Source organism: Metarhizium album (assembly GCF_000804445.1).
Source record: "Metarhizium album ARSEF 1941 chromosome Unknown scaffold_1, whole genome shotgun sequence".
In the NCBI taxonomy this organism is placed as follows: domain Eukaryota; kingdom Fungi; phylum Ascomycota; class Sordariomycetes; order Hypocreales; family Clavicipitaceae; genus Metarhizium; species Metarhizium album.
Window position 1 is genome coordinate 9,634 of NW_024467575.1, and position 17,333 is coordinate 26,966.

The 17,333-nt window shown below is 55.8% G+C and overlaps 5 protein-coding genes across 5 annotated transcripts; 2 read left to right on the plus strand and 3 right to left on the minus strand.

The window, feature by feature from the left end:
• Positions 1-5,259: 5,259 nt before the first annotated feature.
• MAM_00001 (aureobasidin resistance protein Aur1) lies at positions 5,260-6,768 on the plus strand (the record flags this gene model as incomplete). Its single annotated transcript, XM_040818801.1, has 2 exons — positions 5,260-5,681; positions 5,799-6,768. The coding sequence occupies 2 exons, from the start codon at positions 5,260-5,262 to the stop codon at positions 6,766-6,768; spliced, it is 1,392 nt and encodes a 463-aa protein (XP_040682065.1).
• A 1,282-nt stretch (positions 6,769-8,050) lies between these two features.
• Positions 8,051-9,436, minus strand: MAM_00002 (calmodulin-dependent protein kinase; the record flags this gene model as incomplete). The annotated part of the gene is made up of 2 exons (XM_040818802.1): positions 8,051-9,136; positions 9,260-9,436. 2 exons carry the CDS (start codon positions 9,434-9,436, stop codon positions 8,051-8,053), a joined length of 1,263 nt encoding a protein of 420 aa, XP_040682066.1.
• A 1,106-nt stretch (positions 9,437-10,542) lies between these two features.
• Positions 10,543-11,114, minus strand: MAM_00003 (peptidyl-tRNA hydrolase domain-containing protein; the record flags this gene model as incomplete). The annotated part of the gene is made up of 2 exons (XM_040818803.1): positions 10,543-10,807; positions 10,879-11,114. 2 exons carry the CDS (start codon positions 11,112-11,114, stop codon positions 10,543-10,545), a joined length of 501 nt encoding a protein of 166 aa, XP_040682067.1.
• Positions 11,115-11,974: 860 nt separating this feature from the next.
• MAM_00004 (Nucleotide-binding, alpha-beta plait) lies at positions 11,975-14,656 on the plus strand (the record flags this gene model as incomplete). The annotated part of the gene is made up of 3 exons (XM_040818804.1): positions 11,975-13,169; positions 13,238-13,417; positions 13,479-14,656. 3 exons carry the CDS (start codon positions 11,975-11,977, stop codon positions 14,654-14,656), a joined length of 2,553 nt encoding a protein of 850 aa, XP_040682068.1.
• Positions 14,657-15,132: 476 nt separating this feature from the next.
• On the minus strand, positions 15,133-16,964 carry MAM_00005 (Ferric reductase, NAD binding protein; the record flags this gene model as incomplete). Its single annotated transcript, XM_040818805.1, has 2 exons — positions 15,133-16,487; positions 16,556-16,964. The coding sequence occupies 2 exons, from the start codon at positions 16,962-16,964 to the stop codon at positions 15,133-15,135; spliced, it is 1,764 nt and encodes a 587-aa protein (XP_040682069.1).
• Between the last annotated feature and the right edge of the window lie 369 nt (positions 16,965-17,333).

Sequence of the window (17,333 nt, forward strand, 5' to 3'; positions counted from 1 at the left end):
GTTAGTATAATAATTAAAATATATTTATTATTTTAACTTACCTTATTAAATAGTATATACTTAGAAGTTAAAATATTTTTTAGTGCTTAAATATTCTGCAAAAGTATAGAATTAATATCTCTACTATTAAAAATAAATTTATTATAAATAGTAGGTAAATCTAGAAGTTTATAATTATTATTAATATTCTTAGTTTTAAGCAAGCTAACTAGAATATTTATTATAATAGTTAATAGAGAAAGAAAAGTATAGTAAGGTTAAAGAACTAAATTAAATTAAATTAAGATTTAATTCTAGTTAAATTTATAATATATTTAGAAGGAAATCTTACTAAATATTAATAGAGGAAAAAACTCTACTCTCTATATATATTTCTTAATTACTAATAGTAGTCTCTATAGGTGTAATTTAACTTCTAGCTAATTAGAAAGTAGTAGGCGCTCTATAGCAATAGTTAGGTTAGGTCAACTACAATAGTCAGGTCAGCTGAGGTAGGCAAGCAATAGTCGGGTTATCTGCATTCTCGATGGCAAGCTGCCACACGTAGCATTGACCAAGGACGGACGGGTTGGTTTGTGGCAGGATAATCTTACTTACTTTAAGTACCTAGGTACTCAAAGTACTGGCACCGTGCTGCACGGAGCACTGTCACAGTTACTCCTGACAGCTAGTACTGCCCAAGTACCTAGGTACTTTAATACTTGAGCAGACGAGTGTCTGTTAGCACCACGTCAAAGTACCGGGTACGGAGTACACGTTAGCGGCCGACAAAAGGGACCGAGTCGCGGGAAATTGCATACAGCATGTTTCGTCCGCGACCCAATTTCGCCAGTGGCTTCATTTCTCTCTCGCCCGGCCTATTCAGAGACCTCACCCAAGACCTAGCGTACTTGAGTCTCTAGGCACGTACTCCGTATTCACTACTACTACTACGTCGCACCTACGAGGTACCTACTTAAGTACTTAGTCAGACATGTGGCTGACAGTTGGCGTTGCGATGCCTAGATTGATTGATCTGGCATCGACCACGCCTGTCAGACTGCTCCGTGCCGAGATGGAATCCTGCTGCGGTGCTCCGTACTCGGTCGGCATCGAGTTGGGAGCACACGTGTTGCAATAGTCATGACCTGTGCCGCGAAGACCATTGCCAACAATCAGCAATCAGAGACTCTTCACGCGAGCAAGAGGGAGGACGTACGGACCGGCATCCAAACAGCCTCCCTTGAACCTTGAACGCCAAGACCAAGGGGGGGGGGCTTGGGCTGGTGGTGCGATTCTGCGAATTCCTCGTGCGTCTGACGCTTGCTGGAACAAGGGCGACGTCAGAGACTCAGAGGCGCGAGTTGAAGGTTGTGGGCTGGCCGCTGGCCTCTCCCGACGTGAAGCTACCACTTACGGAGTACTACGCGGTAATAGTCACGAGGCGCGGCTTGCATGCCGTCATCCGTTTTGCCGGCGGGGAAAAAATCATCGACGCCTCCTGGTGCGCGCCTCAGAGAATACAAATCGCGCTACCGAAAGCCACTGGTTTTCGATTGGACTCCCATCGTGCTGCATGTACGGAGCACGGCGATGAAGAATTATCGAATTGAACTGGTACGGAGTACTCGCGGTTCCCGTTGGTTGGCTTTGCTCGGCGCGCACCAGCATCAGCATCAGCATCGTCCCTGGAAATTGAGACTGGCAATTAATATTAATTAATGAAAACCACCATGTACTACCACTGCGACTACTGCTCCTATTACCTCCGCTTTGGTTGTCAGGGGGCCGTCCCGCGACCGCGCGCCGTCCAGACCACGAAACAGCCGACATTGAGAAATTGCCGTCGCAGGGGTCTGCATCTACACACGCGACAGTCTCGTGCACTGGTTGACCCTTAAATTGGATCGGCGCTGTCACTTCCGCACGGAGGTGGACAAATTGGCCATGGCGATGATGCCTGGCGCAATCTCCCCAGGTGCTCCGTAGCGGTGGTGGTGAATGGAAACCATGAATGGGCAAGGGGCCGCTCGACACCAGCACGAACCAGTCTCCCAGGTGTGGCTCATGACATGTGACAGGATGCGGAATTGACGGGCTGCCTCGCTCGCAACGGTGCTGATGCTGATGCTGACGCCGACCGATGCTGACGCTGACTGCTGACGCCCAAGCTCACGCTCACGCTCGCCCTCACCCTCTCGCTGACGTACCTAATCCAGAGCAGTGATGCATGGTGGCTGCTCGCCTCGTGTCTGGCTGGAGCGTGCTTTTGGCCAAGAATCATCACGACCTTCTGCGAATCGTGGTCGGATGGCTCGGGATAGACTGCGGCAGGCAGTTCGATTGTTCGCGTCCGCGTTCCTCAGTTCGCACCAGTGGCCCAACAGCCAAGATGTGGTCTGTCTCTACTGGCCCCTCTGCGAATGCACTCTTTTTTAGTCCAAGGCCTGGGTGCTTGGCATACGTATGTGCGTACCACGTCCAACGTACGGACTCGGAGTACCGTACATGGATGGGCTCGGCTGGCTCCCTGCTCCGTACCGAGTCCACGAGTTTGGTCAATACTCCGTAGCGAGTCCTGCCGGCCATCACTCTCATTCCTCTCTTCGATGGCATGCTGAAGGCTCTTGTGGTATGCTGGATTCATGCAGCCTCGCGCAGACGTCTCTGGATCAATGTCGCTTCAACTTGGCTTGGCGAAGCAAAAGTCGCAGACCAGTTGTGTTGGCCTTTGCAGCTGCGAAACATGGGCCGTCGTAAGCTAGTCGTAGGCATCGTGGCGCATCGGCATTTGCCAAGCTCCGTCGCCGACCGCGGGATGAGAAAGATGGATGACGGTCTTTGTGCTTTGTAATGAGCACGGAAGAATTAATGTGACGTCGTGACAGCCAGCATAGCGTACATACTCAAGTACGATGCAGGTTGAAGACGGCAACTTGACGGGCGGCGGTGGCCAAGCGCTGGCCCTGGCGAGCACAAACACACACAAACACCATTTGCCCCTTGGTCAGACTTCAATGTGATGCCGGCCTCGCGACATCGGCATGCTCCTTATGGAGTACGATGATGCGACGCCGAGGCCACGACGGCATTGAGTACTGTCGCGTCAACCGTACTCTGCAGTGCCGTGGATTGTTTAAGCCGCATGGCACATGCCGAGTGGCTGTACGGCGTATCCGGTACTGGAGATGACGGGCGTGTGGCATGGCTCCAAGATGAACCGACAATACATCCGTACTATCTCGTTGTTTGGGATCGAATTGCCATCAGCATCGTCGCTCCATCAGTCCATCTCGGCGCGCAGCACGGCCAGCGGCACATTGCCAGGACCCGAGCCCGCCCCACTCGATCAAGTGGCTCGACGTGTCTGTTGGTCTCGCTTCAACTCTCCCCGCTCTCTGCTGGCCTCCAGCCAACCAGACGAGGGACTTCTGGACGCGATGACAGGGGAATCTGGACGCAGCTTGCAGCTTCAGCGATTGGGGACTAGAGCTGCGGGTGTCGAGTGTTTGATCTCAAGCAGCTGCAGCCAATCACGACCCCTGCCGGGGGCCTAGGGCTTGTGGCACCCGGTTCAGCCCACTGCAATTTCCAGCCACAAGCGCCCCCCGGTGCCGTCATCGAGGTCGACGGCCAGTCAAGGGTGAAGAGAGAGTCTCATTGGGGGCTGGTGCTTGGCTTGCTGCTTGTTCCACATGAGCACCCATCCCAACAAGGTATGGCGCGTGTCTTTTTTTTTTTCCTTCTTTTTCCTTCTTTTTTTTTTTTTTTTTTGCTCCCCCCCTTCCCCCGGCCTGGGGCGCTCCCGCCCATTTCCCAGCGCCCCCAAGGTGGCATGTAAATGGGGTGCTCGTGCCGCAGCTTCCGGCGGGCATGGGTGACGTCTATCCCTCGCCTGGGCACACGACACAGGTTGCAGTCGCAATTATCAGGGAAGCACCCGCGGGGCCTCACCGACATCTCAGTGTGTCCGGACGTGGGTCAGAGACTCTACAGAGGCTGCAAGTGCACTGAATCATCAGCGACGCCGCCGCCGCCGCCGCCGCTGCTGCTGCTGCAGATGAATGTGCAGCGAGTGACTGGCATGAGCGTCCAGTCACCAATGCCTTGGACTACACCGTCAACGACGACGACTCTACAAGTCATCACTTGATCTTTTCATCATAGCCCCTCGCCGGCCTCACGGCCAGGTCCAGCTAAAATCAAATCTTAACTCAAAACGTAGCGGGCTACGCACTGTACCGAGTTAGTGCAGGCATTGTCGGTCTCGCGACGCGCCAAAAGCGCAATGCGCAGGTGTGGTGCAGGCCCTGGTGGTTTGACGTCTCCTGTCTGGCCCGGCGGCCTCAAGTCTGCCCACTTCTTTGTGCCCTTGTTGGCCTCCTCACTCCCTCGGTGCGCTCACTGTTTCTGCCTCGCCCGACGCCAAGAAAGCTCGTCCTGCGCCTCACGGAAAGGCACAAAAACCTCGTCCGGCCATGGTTCATCATTCCCATCGCCCCCATCCAAGTACGGAGTAGATTCATTGATTGCCCTCTTGCCCACGTCCCCAGGTCGCCTCGCCCGTCCCGTCGTCCGAGGACTTGGCTTGTACTTGTACTTGTACTTGGCCCTCCTCCGTGGCGCCACACAGCCCAGCCCAGCCCAGCCCAGCCTTGCCTGCCTCTGCTTCTGCCTGTACCAAGTACTCCGTACTCCGTACTCCGTACCTCCAGTCTGCCATCAATTCCTCTTTCCTGTGGCTTGACCCTCCTCTTTTAGTACCTCGTCCCGCCTCTTTTGCTTCCTTTCAGATCCGTTTGCTCCTCTCCTACTCCGTACTCCAGACTCTTTTTCCTCCGACTTTCTTTCCACTCGCCCGCGACTTTCCTTGTTCCCTCCCTCCCCTTCCCTCCCTCCCTTCCCCTTTGCTCACGCGTGCCTCGAGTCGCCAACCGTCCTGTCCACCTCCACGACGCCGACCAACAACATCATCGTGGCACATACCGAGAAACCGCATCGTCTCTGACGCCCGACCCTCGACTGGCTATTCGAGACCCTTCGGAAGACCCGGTTCCCCCTCAGCTTTGGATTATGAGATAGAATTTGGGTATTTTTTTCCTTCAGATATTTGGATCCGCCCTTGACGGGACCCTGTCGCCAGCAATACGCCATCGTACGTGTTGCTGTGCGCCGGATCCCAGTCGCCTTTCGCGTTGAGAACGTCTCGTCGAGGTTGAACGACCCTTCTCTCCCCCCACGAGCCGCAATCGTGGCTTCAGCTCCGTTCATATTCCTATCATGAAGGACCTTCCCGGCTCCGTTCCGGGAAAGCCGGTTCTGCCGTCTCTATGGACTGAGAACCTGACCATCGCATTCTTAAATCGCCTCCCTAGCCGCTACCATGTTGGCCGAAGACGAGCTCGATCCAAATCCAAGACAATGCACCCCGGCGCGGAAGACATCACGGCCTTGCGAACGTCATTCAATTCTTGGGATGGTTTGCGGGATCTTCAAAGGCACAGGTGGAGAGCTTCGGACTTGCAATACGTCTTCCTTGTCGGATTGACGCTCTTCTCCCTTTGGATTGCCCCTCCCGCTCCTACACTCAAGTTTCTTGCCTTGGTTGCTGCATCTTGGATTTTCCTCATGCCCGCGACCCGACAGTTCTTTTTGCCAGCCGTGACGATATGGGTTTGGCTCGTCTACTTCTTCTGCAGTCGGTACGTAGTTGAAAGCGCCTTTAGAGACCCCCCCCCTTTCCTCCTTTTGTTTGAGAGTTGTTCATCCGTGAGCCAAGTCAATCGAACTCGACAAATGTTAACGTCAACTTGCCACAGCTTCATCCCTTACGATTACAGGCCCCATATTTGGGTTCGAGTGCTGCCGGCCCTTGAGAACGTCTTATACGGTGCCAATTTGTCCAACATCCTCTCTGCCCACAAGCACGCCATCCTGGACATTCTGGCCTGGCTCCCCTATGGTATCATTCACTTTGGGGCCCCTGCCGTGTGCTCACTCCTCATGTTCATTTTTGCCGCTCCTGGAACGACTCCTGTGTTTGCCCGCACATTTGGTTGGATGAGCATCCTTGGCGTAACTATCCAACTAATGTTCCCGTGCACACCTCCTTGGTACGAGAATGAACATGGCCTTGTCCCGGCGATGTACGGCATGGAGGGTTCTCCGGCTGGTCTTGCTCGCGTCGACAAAATCTTCAATATCGACCTGTACACGACCAACTTCACCAACGCCCCCTTACCGTTTGGTGCGTTCCCGTCATTGCATGGAGGCTACGCTGTACTCGAAGCTCTCTTCATGAGCCATTGCTTTCCTCAGTTCCGGATGTTCTTCGTCGGCTATGTCGGGTGGATCTGGTGGTCGACCATGTATCTCAGCCACCACTATGCCATAGATCTTGTTGGCGGCGGTCTTATCGCTGTAGGTTTTTTTTACTCCGTGCGGGCGCGCTACCTGCCTCAGCGCCAGGCCGACAAGATCACCCGATGGGAGTACGAGTATGTCGAAATCGGGGACCGCCACCGGCTCGCAGACGAGGAATACGGACATGAATACTTCGGCCTCGGGTTGCTGGAACAAAGTCGAGAGACTTCAAGCGATGGCTGGACGCTGGGGAGCAGCTCCAGCTGCAGCTCCAGCAGCGGCACACTGAGCCCAACCATCTCAGAGGACACAGTTCCAGGGATGATGGTGATGGACATATCGGCCAACGGTCAAATATGGGATGGTAGTGCGCCGCCTCGAGACGTCGAATTAAGCGAGGTTGTCGTTGTCCGACAACACAATTAGGAACAAAACCAGCCGAAGACTTTTACCCGCGCATAATGACACGCTCCGACGACTCGACACTTTCAGCTCACCACCTTCCTCGCCCTCTCTCATCGCGGGAGCACCTCTTGACGACAGTTGCTTATGATTCTCGGCTTGCTGCCTAATCAACTTAACATAATTAATCTTCGAACCCACCTTTTTTTCTTTCCAAACATCTTTGGCATTCATCGGCACAGCGAATTGGCGCAACGTGATGTTCAATTATTTATTTTAATTTGGATCCATGGCACGCTCCAGCAAACGTGGCAGCCCTCTGACACATTTGGTCAGTTGGCTTTTAATGACGCAGGAAGGGGACGAGCGCCACGGGGAAGTGGACTTGATCCAACGTACTGCATATAATGGCCACGGCATCGGCTTGCAATGATAGAGTACGTAATGTATACATACCAAGTAATTCGTGCATATATGGGTCAATAGGGAAGGTTTAACATGCACCGATACGCTCGCTAGAGAGCCTGGCAGTGGACGGGAAAGGCGCTCATGATTTGGACATATGGGACAGGCGGTTTACTGTGTGATTTGCCCGCGAGGGCAGACGGGGGTTTTGGGACTCATGGCTTGTGATGATGAAACCCATCAGGGGAATACCAAAGATGCCACTCGCTAAAAACTAGAATTAGAAAGGAATGAAACCTTGAAACAAACTTTCAAACCAAAGAACACGTCTGAGACGTAGACGCACTGTGACGAAAGTTGCGAGTGAATTGCAGTGTTTTGTACACACAATGCAGCCCTGGGTTGTCAGCGGATGGCTGGCTAGGCGAGTCCTAGTTCCTAGTCTAGTGTTCATAAGTTCATAACCTGCTCTCCTGGGCCTCCTCGAGCTCCTCGACCTTCTCGAACACCATGCCATTCGGTCTCACGGTGTCGCCACCAATAAAGGCTATGTCAAGCACACAGAGAGCGGGACAGGAGGGGGGGGAAGGAAACGGGAAAGAAAAGGGAAAGGGGAAGGGGAAGGGAGTGAGGACGATTCTTGGATCTGAATTCAGGCCCGGATTCAGGTTGCGTCTGGTGCGTCCCTCGCTTGATGTATCATTAACTCGTCCGTAAGCATCCCACGGTCCACCGTTCATCGTCCATCTAAGACTCTAGAAGAATTGATATCGACAGCCGAAAAGAGAAAGAAGCAACGAGCCAGCCAGCATGACGAATAGGGCTTCCGGCGCGCTTTGTTTGTTGTATCCAACTTGCGGGGGGGAGGGGGGGCATGGCGACGGGGTAGCGGAGGCCGACTCTAACGGTTCGATACAGGGCTCCAGAGACCTTTGCTTGTTTGTATGACCTTGTTTGCTTGATTGCCTGGCTGCAGGGAGGCGGGGACACTGGCGACGGTTGGTGCGGCGGCGGCGGCGGCGGCGGCTGCGGCGGCGTCGGCCATGAGGACGTCGGCGTCGTGCTGTGTGGCGTAGCCGGAGTCTTCTTTGCCGAGCGAGATGCCGCTGTCGCCGCCGTTGCTGCGTGTTGGGTTGCCGTCGGCGCGGGGGGCTGCGCCGCGGCCGGGCTCTTTTGAGCGAGCGCCGTCCATGAGGTGCTGGGCTTCGCGGAGCTTGTTGATGGCGCGGACGGTGTCGATGGCTGCGTGGAGGGTGCGGCGGGCGTTGAAGTTCTTCTTGATGGTGGGCAGGAGGTTCTCGCCCGCCCCGGCCACGGGCTGCTCGGCGGCGACAAAGGGGTGCTGGAGGGCCTCGTGGGCGGTGATGCGTTTGGTGTGGTCGATGGTCAGGCACCGGCGGATGAAGTCCTTGGCGTGGCTGGAGACGCCGCGCCAGTACTCGACGGGCGTGAAGCTGTAGTCTGCGTTGAGGATGGCCTGCATCTCCTCGAAGTCCGAGTCTCGGTCGAAGGGCGTGTAGCCGCAGAGCAGGAAGTAGGTGATGACTCCCAGGGCCCAGAGGTCGACGGGCTTGCCGTGGCCCGTCTTTTTGAAGATTTCCGGCGCCATGTACCCCGGCGTGCCGCAGGTGGTCGTGAGGACGTGGAACTGTTCTTCGTCCATGATGCGGGAGAGGCCGAAGTCGGCGATGAGCAGGTCCGCGTTGTCCTCTGGCGTTCGGAACAGAAGGTTCTCGGGCTTGAGGTCGCGGTGGACAATGCCGTGGTCGTGCAGGTAGGCGACGGCGGAAAGAGTTGCGCGGATGAGGTCGGCGGCGTCGGATTCGTAGTATGATCCCTTGCGACAGATTCGGTCAAAGAGTTCGCCGCCAAGTGCCAGGTCGGTGACGAGGTAGAGGTTGTTCATGGTTTCAAAGTAGTCGACGAGCGTCAGGATGTTTTGGTGGCCCATCGACACCTTCTTTAGGACGGCGATTTCGTTGCGGACCTAGACGACATGGCCAAGACCTTGTTAGCAGGCGGGCCTTTTTTCGGAATTCCAGTCGTCTCAACCGTGACGATGCGCCACGTCAAATCCCTCGGAGCGGCGCCAGGCTTGGGCTTCACGTACCATGTGCTCGCGCCCTGCCATGAGCCGCTTATTGATGACTTTGGCAGCATAGTACCGACCAGTGTCGATGTGGACGCATTCCTTGACGACAGAGTAGGAGCCAGCTCCCAGTGTCTTTCCGACCTTGTATCTACAGGGCTGGACCTGAGGCTGCTGTGCCTGCTGGCGGCTATCCATCCTCCTGTTGCCCGCGTGTTCGCACGGATGGTACGGGAGCAACCGGGCGTCGCCGCGAAGGGTTTGCCTCGTGAAGCGTCGGCAGGGCCGTTGGGTTCGAGATTCGGGATCCTGAGTTGCGGATTCGCTTTGGAAGGGGCGGAGGGGCGGCGAAGAGCGAGAGAAATAAGGGGATATACCAGGATATGGCCTTATCCTGAAATCAAAGGCAAGGCAGCGATGTATTGGATTCTTGGTTCGTCTAGAGGCCACGACGTTGCGTGGTCGGCGTGTCGATGCATCGAGATTACGCGCGGAGGAGAGACCAACCCAAGGTACTTAGTCCGGGGAGGCATTTCGACTAGGTGGGGTCTCGCACATGCATGGGAACCTGAGCTTCAGCTTCAGATGCGGTCATCAATCATCGGAGCGGACGGTGGGGTTGCTTCTCTTTGAGCTGCCCGCCCTTCGACTCCCATCCGACTGGTGATGGCCTTTTGCGCACCACAGCTTGTTTCGCGTCATGACACATCATGTGGACTGACGCGAAACGCTCATTATTTCCGAAACGGCGACCCCGTTGTCCGCGTTGGCTGTCAACATCTTCAGGTTCACGTGCAGCTGGTGTGCCAGACACATCTTTCTCGGTAGGCAAATCAATCGCAGCTCATCACAACTAGCAACTGGCCACCGCAGGTACGATGGCGCAAGTCTTGATTCTATCGTACCCGGGGCGGGTCGCTATTTCGTCTTTCAACGGCACCTCGCGTGAGAAAGTCGTGGCCTTTGCTCCACCATCCAGATTGGAAGCACACTGGCTATTGATGACTCCATATACGTATATATATCGGCCTTGTGTGGGTTGATCTGTCATTGGCATGTTCCCTTCCTCACTTCACGCGTGGTTCGTATTGACTGGGCGTTGGAGGGTGATTGGGAAGACTTGGTCAGGACAAATATGTCTACTTGGCTCTGCCGAGGGAAATTCAGCCCTGCGAGCCTTTTCGTGATTGTTTCTTTGCGCTGGCAAACTTTTTCTGTTTGATGCGAGATTCGTGAAATCGTTTTTCTCTTCTCCGAGGTTAGCAACAGTGAAGCGACACTCACATACTGTGTCTCAGAGGCCCTCACATGATTTCATATTTCTTCTTCTTCTCGTCACCAGTCTTTGTTGGCGTTGTTGCTTTGTAGATGCGGATGACTTCTTGCATGAGCTTGTTTCGATTCTCGTCTGCATTCGCAGCTCTCGACCGATGAGTCTGGTCTTGAAACGTGAGGCTATCGTTACTCGCGACGTAGTACTTGGACGACCGTATAGTGGAGTGCAGATTCCGGGGCAGCGAGGACAGAAGATCTCTCACTGGATATACTGTAGTGGCCTTGGTTTCCGTCCTATGCATACGCCATCAGTAGGCCACCCCGAAAACAGACACCAGCCAAGAGGAAAGGAGTGTCTTGCTCACTTGTTAACGTGCTGGCCGCCTGGGCCGCTGGACCGCGCGTAGGTCGTGTTGCCGCTGGGTAACTGGGTTGCGTCAAAAGATTGAAACCAAGTCCTTGCTTCAGCCAGCGCTTCCTGGTCGAGATTTGCATCAAAGGCGTCATATCTCTTGAGCCTACATAACCAAACGGGTTGCACCATCCTCTGCAAGGGTCGCGCGATGCCGACAACGCGCCTCGACAGCCCGTGGCTTATCATGACAGCGACGCAAGCAGCCTTCCAAGGAGAGGGATTCCCGCCAAAAGGCTGTGTGGCGTGCAAGTAAGTGCACACTGAGATCCGTGTCTCCAGGGTACGTTGCAGAATACGTCCTCGGTGGGCTCGAGACGGATCGTCCAGCGTCGTGGGTTTTGAATATTGGCATTGGCTGGACCGCACGGAATTGCCGAATCACCAGGATCCCAATGGTGGCCGAGTCTGTAATGCTAACGATTCTTCATATCTGCCCGATCCAAGACTCGGCGTCTGAAGGCAAATTGAACTCGCACGTCCTAAACCTGACTAGCGGCACCGCCCAGCGTCGATTTCGGCGTGTGCCTGTCCCCCAAGGCCACAAGGTGCCACTTTTCATCTCCAACGCCGCCCAGCCATTTTTGCTCTTTTCAAATCTTCACATCTCCTCCCCCCCCCAAGAGCCCAAGAGCCCAAGAGCCCAAGAGGCATCCCGTGCTATCGTCCTCACGCGAGCAACTGCCGAGAAGATCAGTCACCCTAGCTTTCCGAGAAAAAGAAAATCTCTTCTGCCATCAAAGTCGCCTCGTTCAACGCGCGCTGCTCGTTTCTCGTCCATTGCCCTGCAGCAGCACGCAGACCTTTGGCCAAGCGTTGACACAGCACAGCCACTGTCGATTCCGAGAGCATCGATGGATTCAATGCCAGTCTGCTGATACTCGTCAACCATCCCAAACCCCGTCGCCTCCGCCCGCCTTGCACAAGCTCATCCTTCCGACTCGGCGTTCGGCATCGTTCAGGTCATCGCGCCCATACCCATACGGTGCAAGTGGCTCCAGCTCTGCTTCCCACCTTGCCCAAGCTGAGGTCGAATCCCCTTCGCTTTCATGAAAGAGCCTGAAGCCGAACTTCAGGCCAGTGCCAACCTGTCCCCCGTGTCGCCATCGCCCGTCCATACCGCGGCGCCGCTTGTTGTTCCAGCCCTCCAAGACACCGTCGATACCATCGACGCCATGGTTGCCGCTGCGAATGGTGCGGCCGAGGCCATCGTCGAATATCCACTTGTCGATCCCGCTCTCGCTGATGCCACTGACAACGACGATGCTGTAGATGACGACAGTTTGAACGATCCGTATGGCGAGGACACTGAGCCTGCCCGGCCTGCGCAGGCCCAGCCTCAGCCAGAACCCTCAGATGCCAACGACGATTACGCCAAGACGTTTGACTCGCCCATCGAACCACACGACGGAAATGAACAGGGCAATGATCAACCTATGTCGTCGAGTCCGCAAGAATCCAATCCAGTTTCCACTCCGTCCGAGCAGCCGAGTGTCAGCCAATCTTCAGAAGTTAGCCCCGCTACCTTCCATGACCCCTCTGCGACGTCTCTGACGCTGCCTGCCTCGAACCGTCATCAAAATGCCCAGCATGAATCTGCCGTCGACCCTGCTGCCCCAGCACCAGCAGACGATGAAGCGGATGGCCACCAAGACCTAGGAGCCCAGCCTAAGCCCACAGACGGACCAAGTGCCGCTGTCGCAGAGTCGCAAAGCTCATCGTCGTTTGACATCCAGAGACTTATGGCTGACCTCGCTGCCCAACCTACTGAATCCAGCACCGACCCTGATCCATCTCCTGCCTCGTCGACACAGGCCGAACCGCCCACAGGTTCTGCGTCTCTGTCGTCCTCGACTGCATTGCCATCTACCTCTTCCCTTCCCCCAAGGCCTCCCCAGCCGCACTCCACTTCCCCATTGTATGCCTCACAGCATCATCCTGCGGGAGCTAACCCTAATGCAGCCGCCGGGGCTGTTGCTCAACCAAGCAATGGCCAAACGCCATCATATCACGTCGGCAGTGCTCCAGGAACGTCCACAGACTCCCTGGCCAGTCTTCCCCTTCCTCCTGCCAGCGGTTTGAGTGTTTCGTCGTACCCAACCCAGGCAGAAGCTGGGTCCTCCGCGGATCAAGGTCGTGATGTAGATTACCAACGCCACTGGGACCAATTCATGACCGACGAGAGACAATATATGTCCGAGGCCAAGTGGGATCGATTTCCTGAAGGATCTCGCATCTTTATTGGTATGTCATCTTCCCACCTTAACCCGCCACGTTTGAATGTTCACTGATTCTGTTGTGTTCCCCTGCAGGCAACCTTTCAAGTGACAAGGTTTCCAAGCGCGACGTGTTTGAATTATTCCATAAATATGGTAGACTTGCACAAATTTCCTTGAAGTCTGCCTATGGATTTGTGCAGTATCATACCGTTGAAGAAGGTCTAAGGGCAATGGACAACCTACAGGGAATTGAGATCAAGGGCCGTCGCATACGTAAGTCATGGTTGATCTTGCTTTAGACTCGAACATCACAGTTCTGACAGCCCCTGGATAGACCTGGAAATATCTCGTGTACAAGACAAGGCAAAGAAAGACCGCAAACGCAGCCCAGACAGAGGTCGCGGCCGTGAGAATGGTCGAAGAGGCGATAAACACGGCCGAGATGATTATCGTCCTGGTAGAAACCATTCCCCTCGTCGCAACGATTACTACCCCCGCGATGACAATTTTGGGGGTAGAGACCGTGGGCACAGCGACCCCAGTCGGGGCGGCCGAGGACGATCTCGATCGCCGGCATACGGGCGAAATGACCGCGATGCCTATCGGAGACGAAGCCCAAGCTCACTCGGACGACATCGTAATGAGCCAGAGCTCGATATTCCACGAAGATACGGTGCCGACGTGCCAGACGTGCAAATTATCCTGCAACCCGATGTCAATCGCGATTTCGTAAATTGGGTTGAAGGAGCCTTCAAGGTCAAAGGCCTGAAGACGCAGGTTATGTACTTGCATCCTCGCTTTCCCAAGGATCAAGTCATCCAGCAACAAGCTGCTGAAGGTGTGCATGGTGTCGTGGACTTGGATGTCCGTGCACAAAACCTCGCCAGGGTTCCCGTCCAGGTGTTCGACCGCTCTGCTGGCAGCAACAATGTGCGCTTTGATCAGTACGTGGACCTCGATCCTGGCACCGCTGCGGAGGTTATTCTGCGCGCCAAGTCGGGTGCCGCAGCCGCAGCCGCAGCCGCAAACTACAACCAAGGCTACGGTAGCAACGGAGCATACCAGAACCCCTACGGTACACAGCATCACCAGCCTGGTTATGGTGGAGGTCAACAGGCAACTGCGTACCCTCTACAGCCACAGCAACCACCGCCAACCTCGGCCGCAGATATTGCCAGCTTGATGGGCCAAGTCGATAATGCCACTCTCCAGCGACTGCTGTCAACCATGCAGAGCCAGCCAGCAGCCCCTCCTGCAGCCGGCAGCTACCCTCACCCAGCGGTCGGTGGTGCTCACGCAGCCCACAACCCTGCAGTTGACATACAAGCTATCTTGGGGAGCTTGAGCGCCACGAACCCCCAGCAACACGCACCTCCACAGACACCTTATGGGGCTCCTTACGGAGGACAGCAGCCAAACGGAAGCAGCAATCCAGGTGCAGCTGGGAGCAGCGGCGATGCTGCCAGCCAAGTACAAAATATCATGGCACAACTCGCCCGCTACAGACAATGATATTGGTCTCTTTTTTTGGTAGTTTGATAATTGAAAATGCGTGGCGCAGGGTAGGATGTTTGGCTCTTTGGCCGCGGAAAACGGAATGCTTGTAGGTAGATGAGCAAAACAGATAAGGATGCCATATCAAACGGTTGCAAAGACGAAACGTTGGTGGAGAGGAACTTTGTCAGCAGTAGTCTACTACGATTACAAGTCTTGGAAGTTGAACGATCAAGTGGATGATGAGTGACGACGGTGACTGTCTGTGCCTTTGTTACATTTTGTATCCAAGCCATTGCTGTCACTGTCCAAAGGGTGGATACGGATGGATATGGATGGATGCAGCAACACCCAACGACAGCTGTTTGAAACAGACGTGAAAATGTACGCAGGGGTAAAATTCGATGCCAAGGATACGGGGAGACGTATGCGACGGTCTAAAAGTACAAACACGGGATGAGGGCCATCAAAGCCAGAGCCAGCAAGTACTCTGTTCACCAGCCAAAAGTCTCGTTGTGCCACCAGACCCTTCGGCCCTTCATGACCCACGGCCCGACTCTTTGCTGAAGCTCTCTGGCCATCTCGACGGGCCCGCAGACCAGGACTGCGACGGACTCGTCCGAGCTCCCTCGGAACGTGTCGTCTACAATCTTTTCGATGTTGGGCCGCTTCTTGTTGTGATTTGCCGTCAACTGCCCGTTCGTCCGGTGCAGGCTGGACATTTCCACGGAGCCTGCTGGCGCGGCGGGGCCGTCCTCCCCCAGGCCCATGTCTCCTGTCAAGTAGATCTGGACATTGGGATCCTGGAGGAGGCCCTGGCCGGTGGTTTCGTTTGACACGGCCCATGTGGCGTCGCCGGCGCTGCGGATGGCCCATACGAATTGCGTCTTGGCGGAGGGTAGCTCGCTCTGGAGCGCTTGGTAGATTGGCAGGGTGAACGTCGCGCCCACCCCGCCAGACACTAGGAGGACCTTGGTGGCACCCCAGTTCACGAGGTCGTTGTACCGAGTGGCCATGGTGCCATAGGGGCCTTCGATACCGAGGGTGATGTTGCGAGCGTCCGAGGGCGGCTGGGGGGCGGAGGTTGCGGACGAGAAGGCGGAGAGAAGGTTTGTCATGGGCCCGTTCCTGACGCGAGCGACGAGGCAGATGGTGCCGTCTTGGGCGTCGACGGCAGCGACGGAGAAGGGGTTGCACAGGTAATCAAAGATGGCGGACTTGGAGGACGGAACGGCGGCGGTGCGAGCTTGCGGCGGGACACTCAGGTATATGTGTGAGCCGGGCGCGACGCGGAAACGAGCCAGCTTGTGGGCGGGGATGGAAGACGTGACCTTGACGAGAGTCGTTCCGGGAATGAGCTCGACCGTGGAGGGGGCACTGATGGTGGTGATTCGTCGAGCGGCCAGGTCGAGGGCGAAAATGGCCAGGGCCTCGGCAATGTAGAGCCTGGCCGACGAGGCGTGGAAGAAGAGCAGGACAGGCGTGAGCAGTGCCACGGCGAGGTGGGTGATGAAGAAGAGTCTGTAGGAATACTCCCTCGCTTTGCGCAAGGCGGTGGCGGCGAGGCCATGATATGCGAACGAGGCGACGAGGCCGCAGGAGACGACCAAGTCAAGCATGCGCCGGAGCCAGATGCCTTGGCTGACGAAATAGGAACTGTAAAGCAGCAGGTGAAGGCACACGAGGCCGTAGATGATGCGCCCCAGAAGCCTGTGGTAGCGGTTGATGTGCTCGTGGGACGAGGCAAAGATGCTGGCGACGGGGTTCAAGGCCTTGAGGGCCAGGAGGTATTGGATTGGCAACTGGGACACGGCGACGGCGCCAAAGCGCTTGGTCAGATGGAAGTAGTCTAGACGCGAGCCTTTGGTCAGCGGCGGCGTGGGATCAAGGGCTGCGTGCGGCCACGACGCATCTCACCGTTCCCCGTGCCTCTGACGGACAGCACGAGCAGCCAGGCGGTCCAGACGGCTCCCACGAGCCATTCATCCCTCTGGCCCCAGCGAGAGCCGGCAAAGCAGACATCATGGCCCAGCCACCAGGCAGCCTTGCGGCATTGCGAGGCAAACCTCCCCGCCGGACTCTGCAATTGGGCCTTGATGGTGGGAGAGTTGGGCACGGCGCTGTAGCGAGGACCTTGTCCTTCGCTCGACGACCCGGACGCGGACTGAACTTGGGAGGCGACCCGTTTCAGGAGGCGATATGCCAGGAAGACGAGAGCCGGCGCAAGGGCTGAGTAGTGAGCGATGCAGGCGTACAGGTCGAGGGTCTGGCGCCGCAGCAGCTTCTCCTCGTCGGTGAGGCTTGGAAACCCATATGGCCAAGCCATCGTTGCGGATGCGGACTGGTGGGTTTCCGTCCGAGGAGGAGAGGGAAATGGCGGATATCGTGTCAATCACCCTGGACCGAGACAAGACATGGCGTCGAGGCGCCCAGCATGCAAACGCAGGTACGTACGTACATTGATGGATGCTTTGACGTGGGAGAGACCTGAGGCCATTCGCCATTCAATGGCACGTGCGCGGCGCGCTTATTGGACGCGGCTCGTTGCCGCCAAGCGAGCCCGAGGCCGACTTGCGACTTGCGACTGATGCACGACGACGGTGGACAGTTTCGCAGAGGCCACCCACCGCCTCCTCACGCCCTAGGCCATCAAAAACAATATTTATGTATATGTAGGCGGATATTCCGAAATACA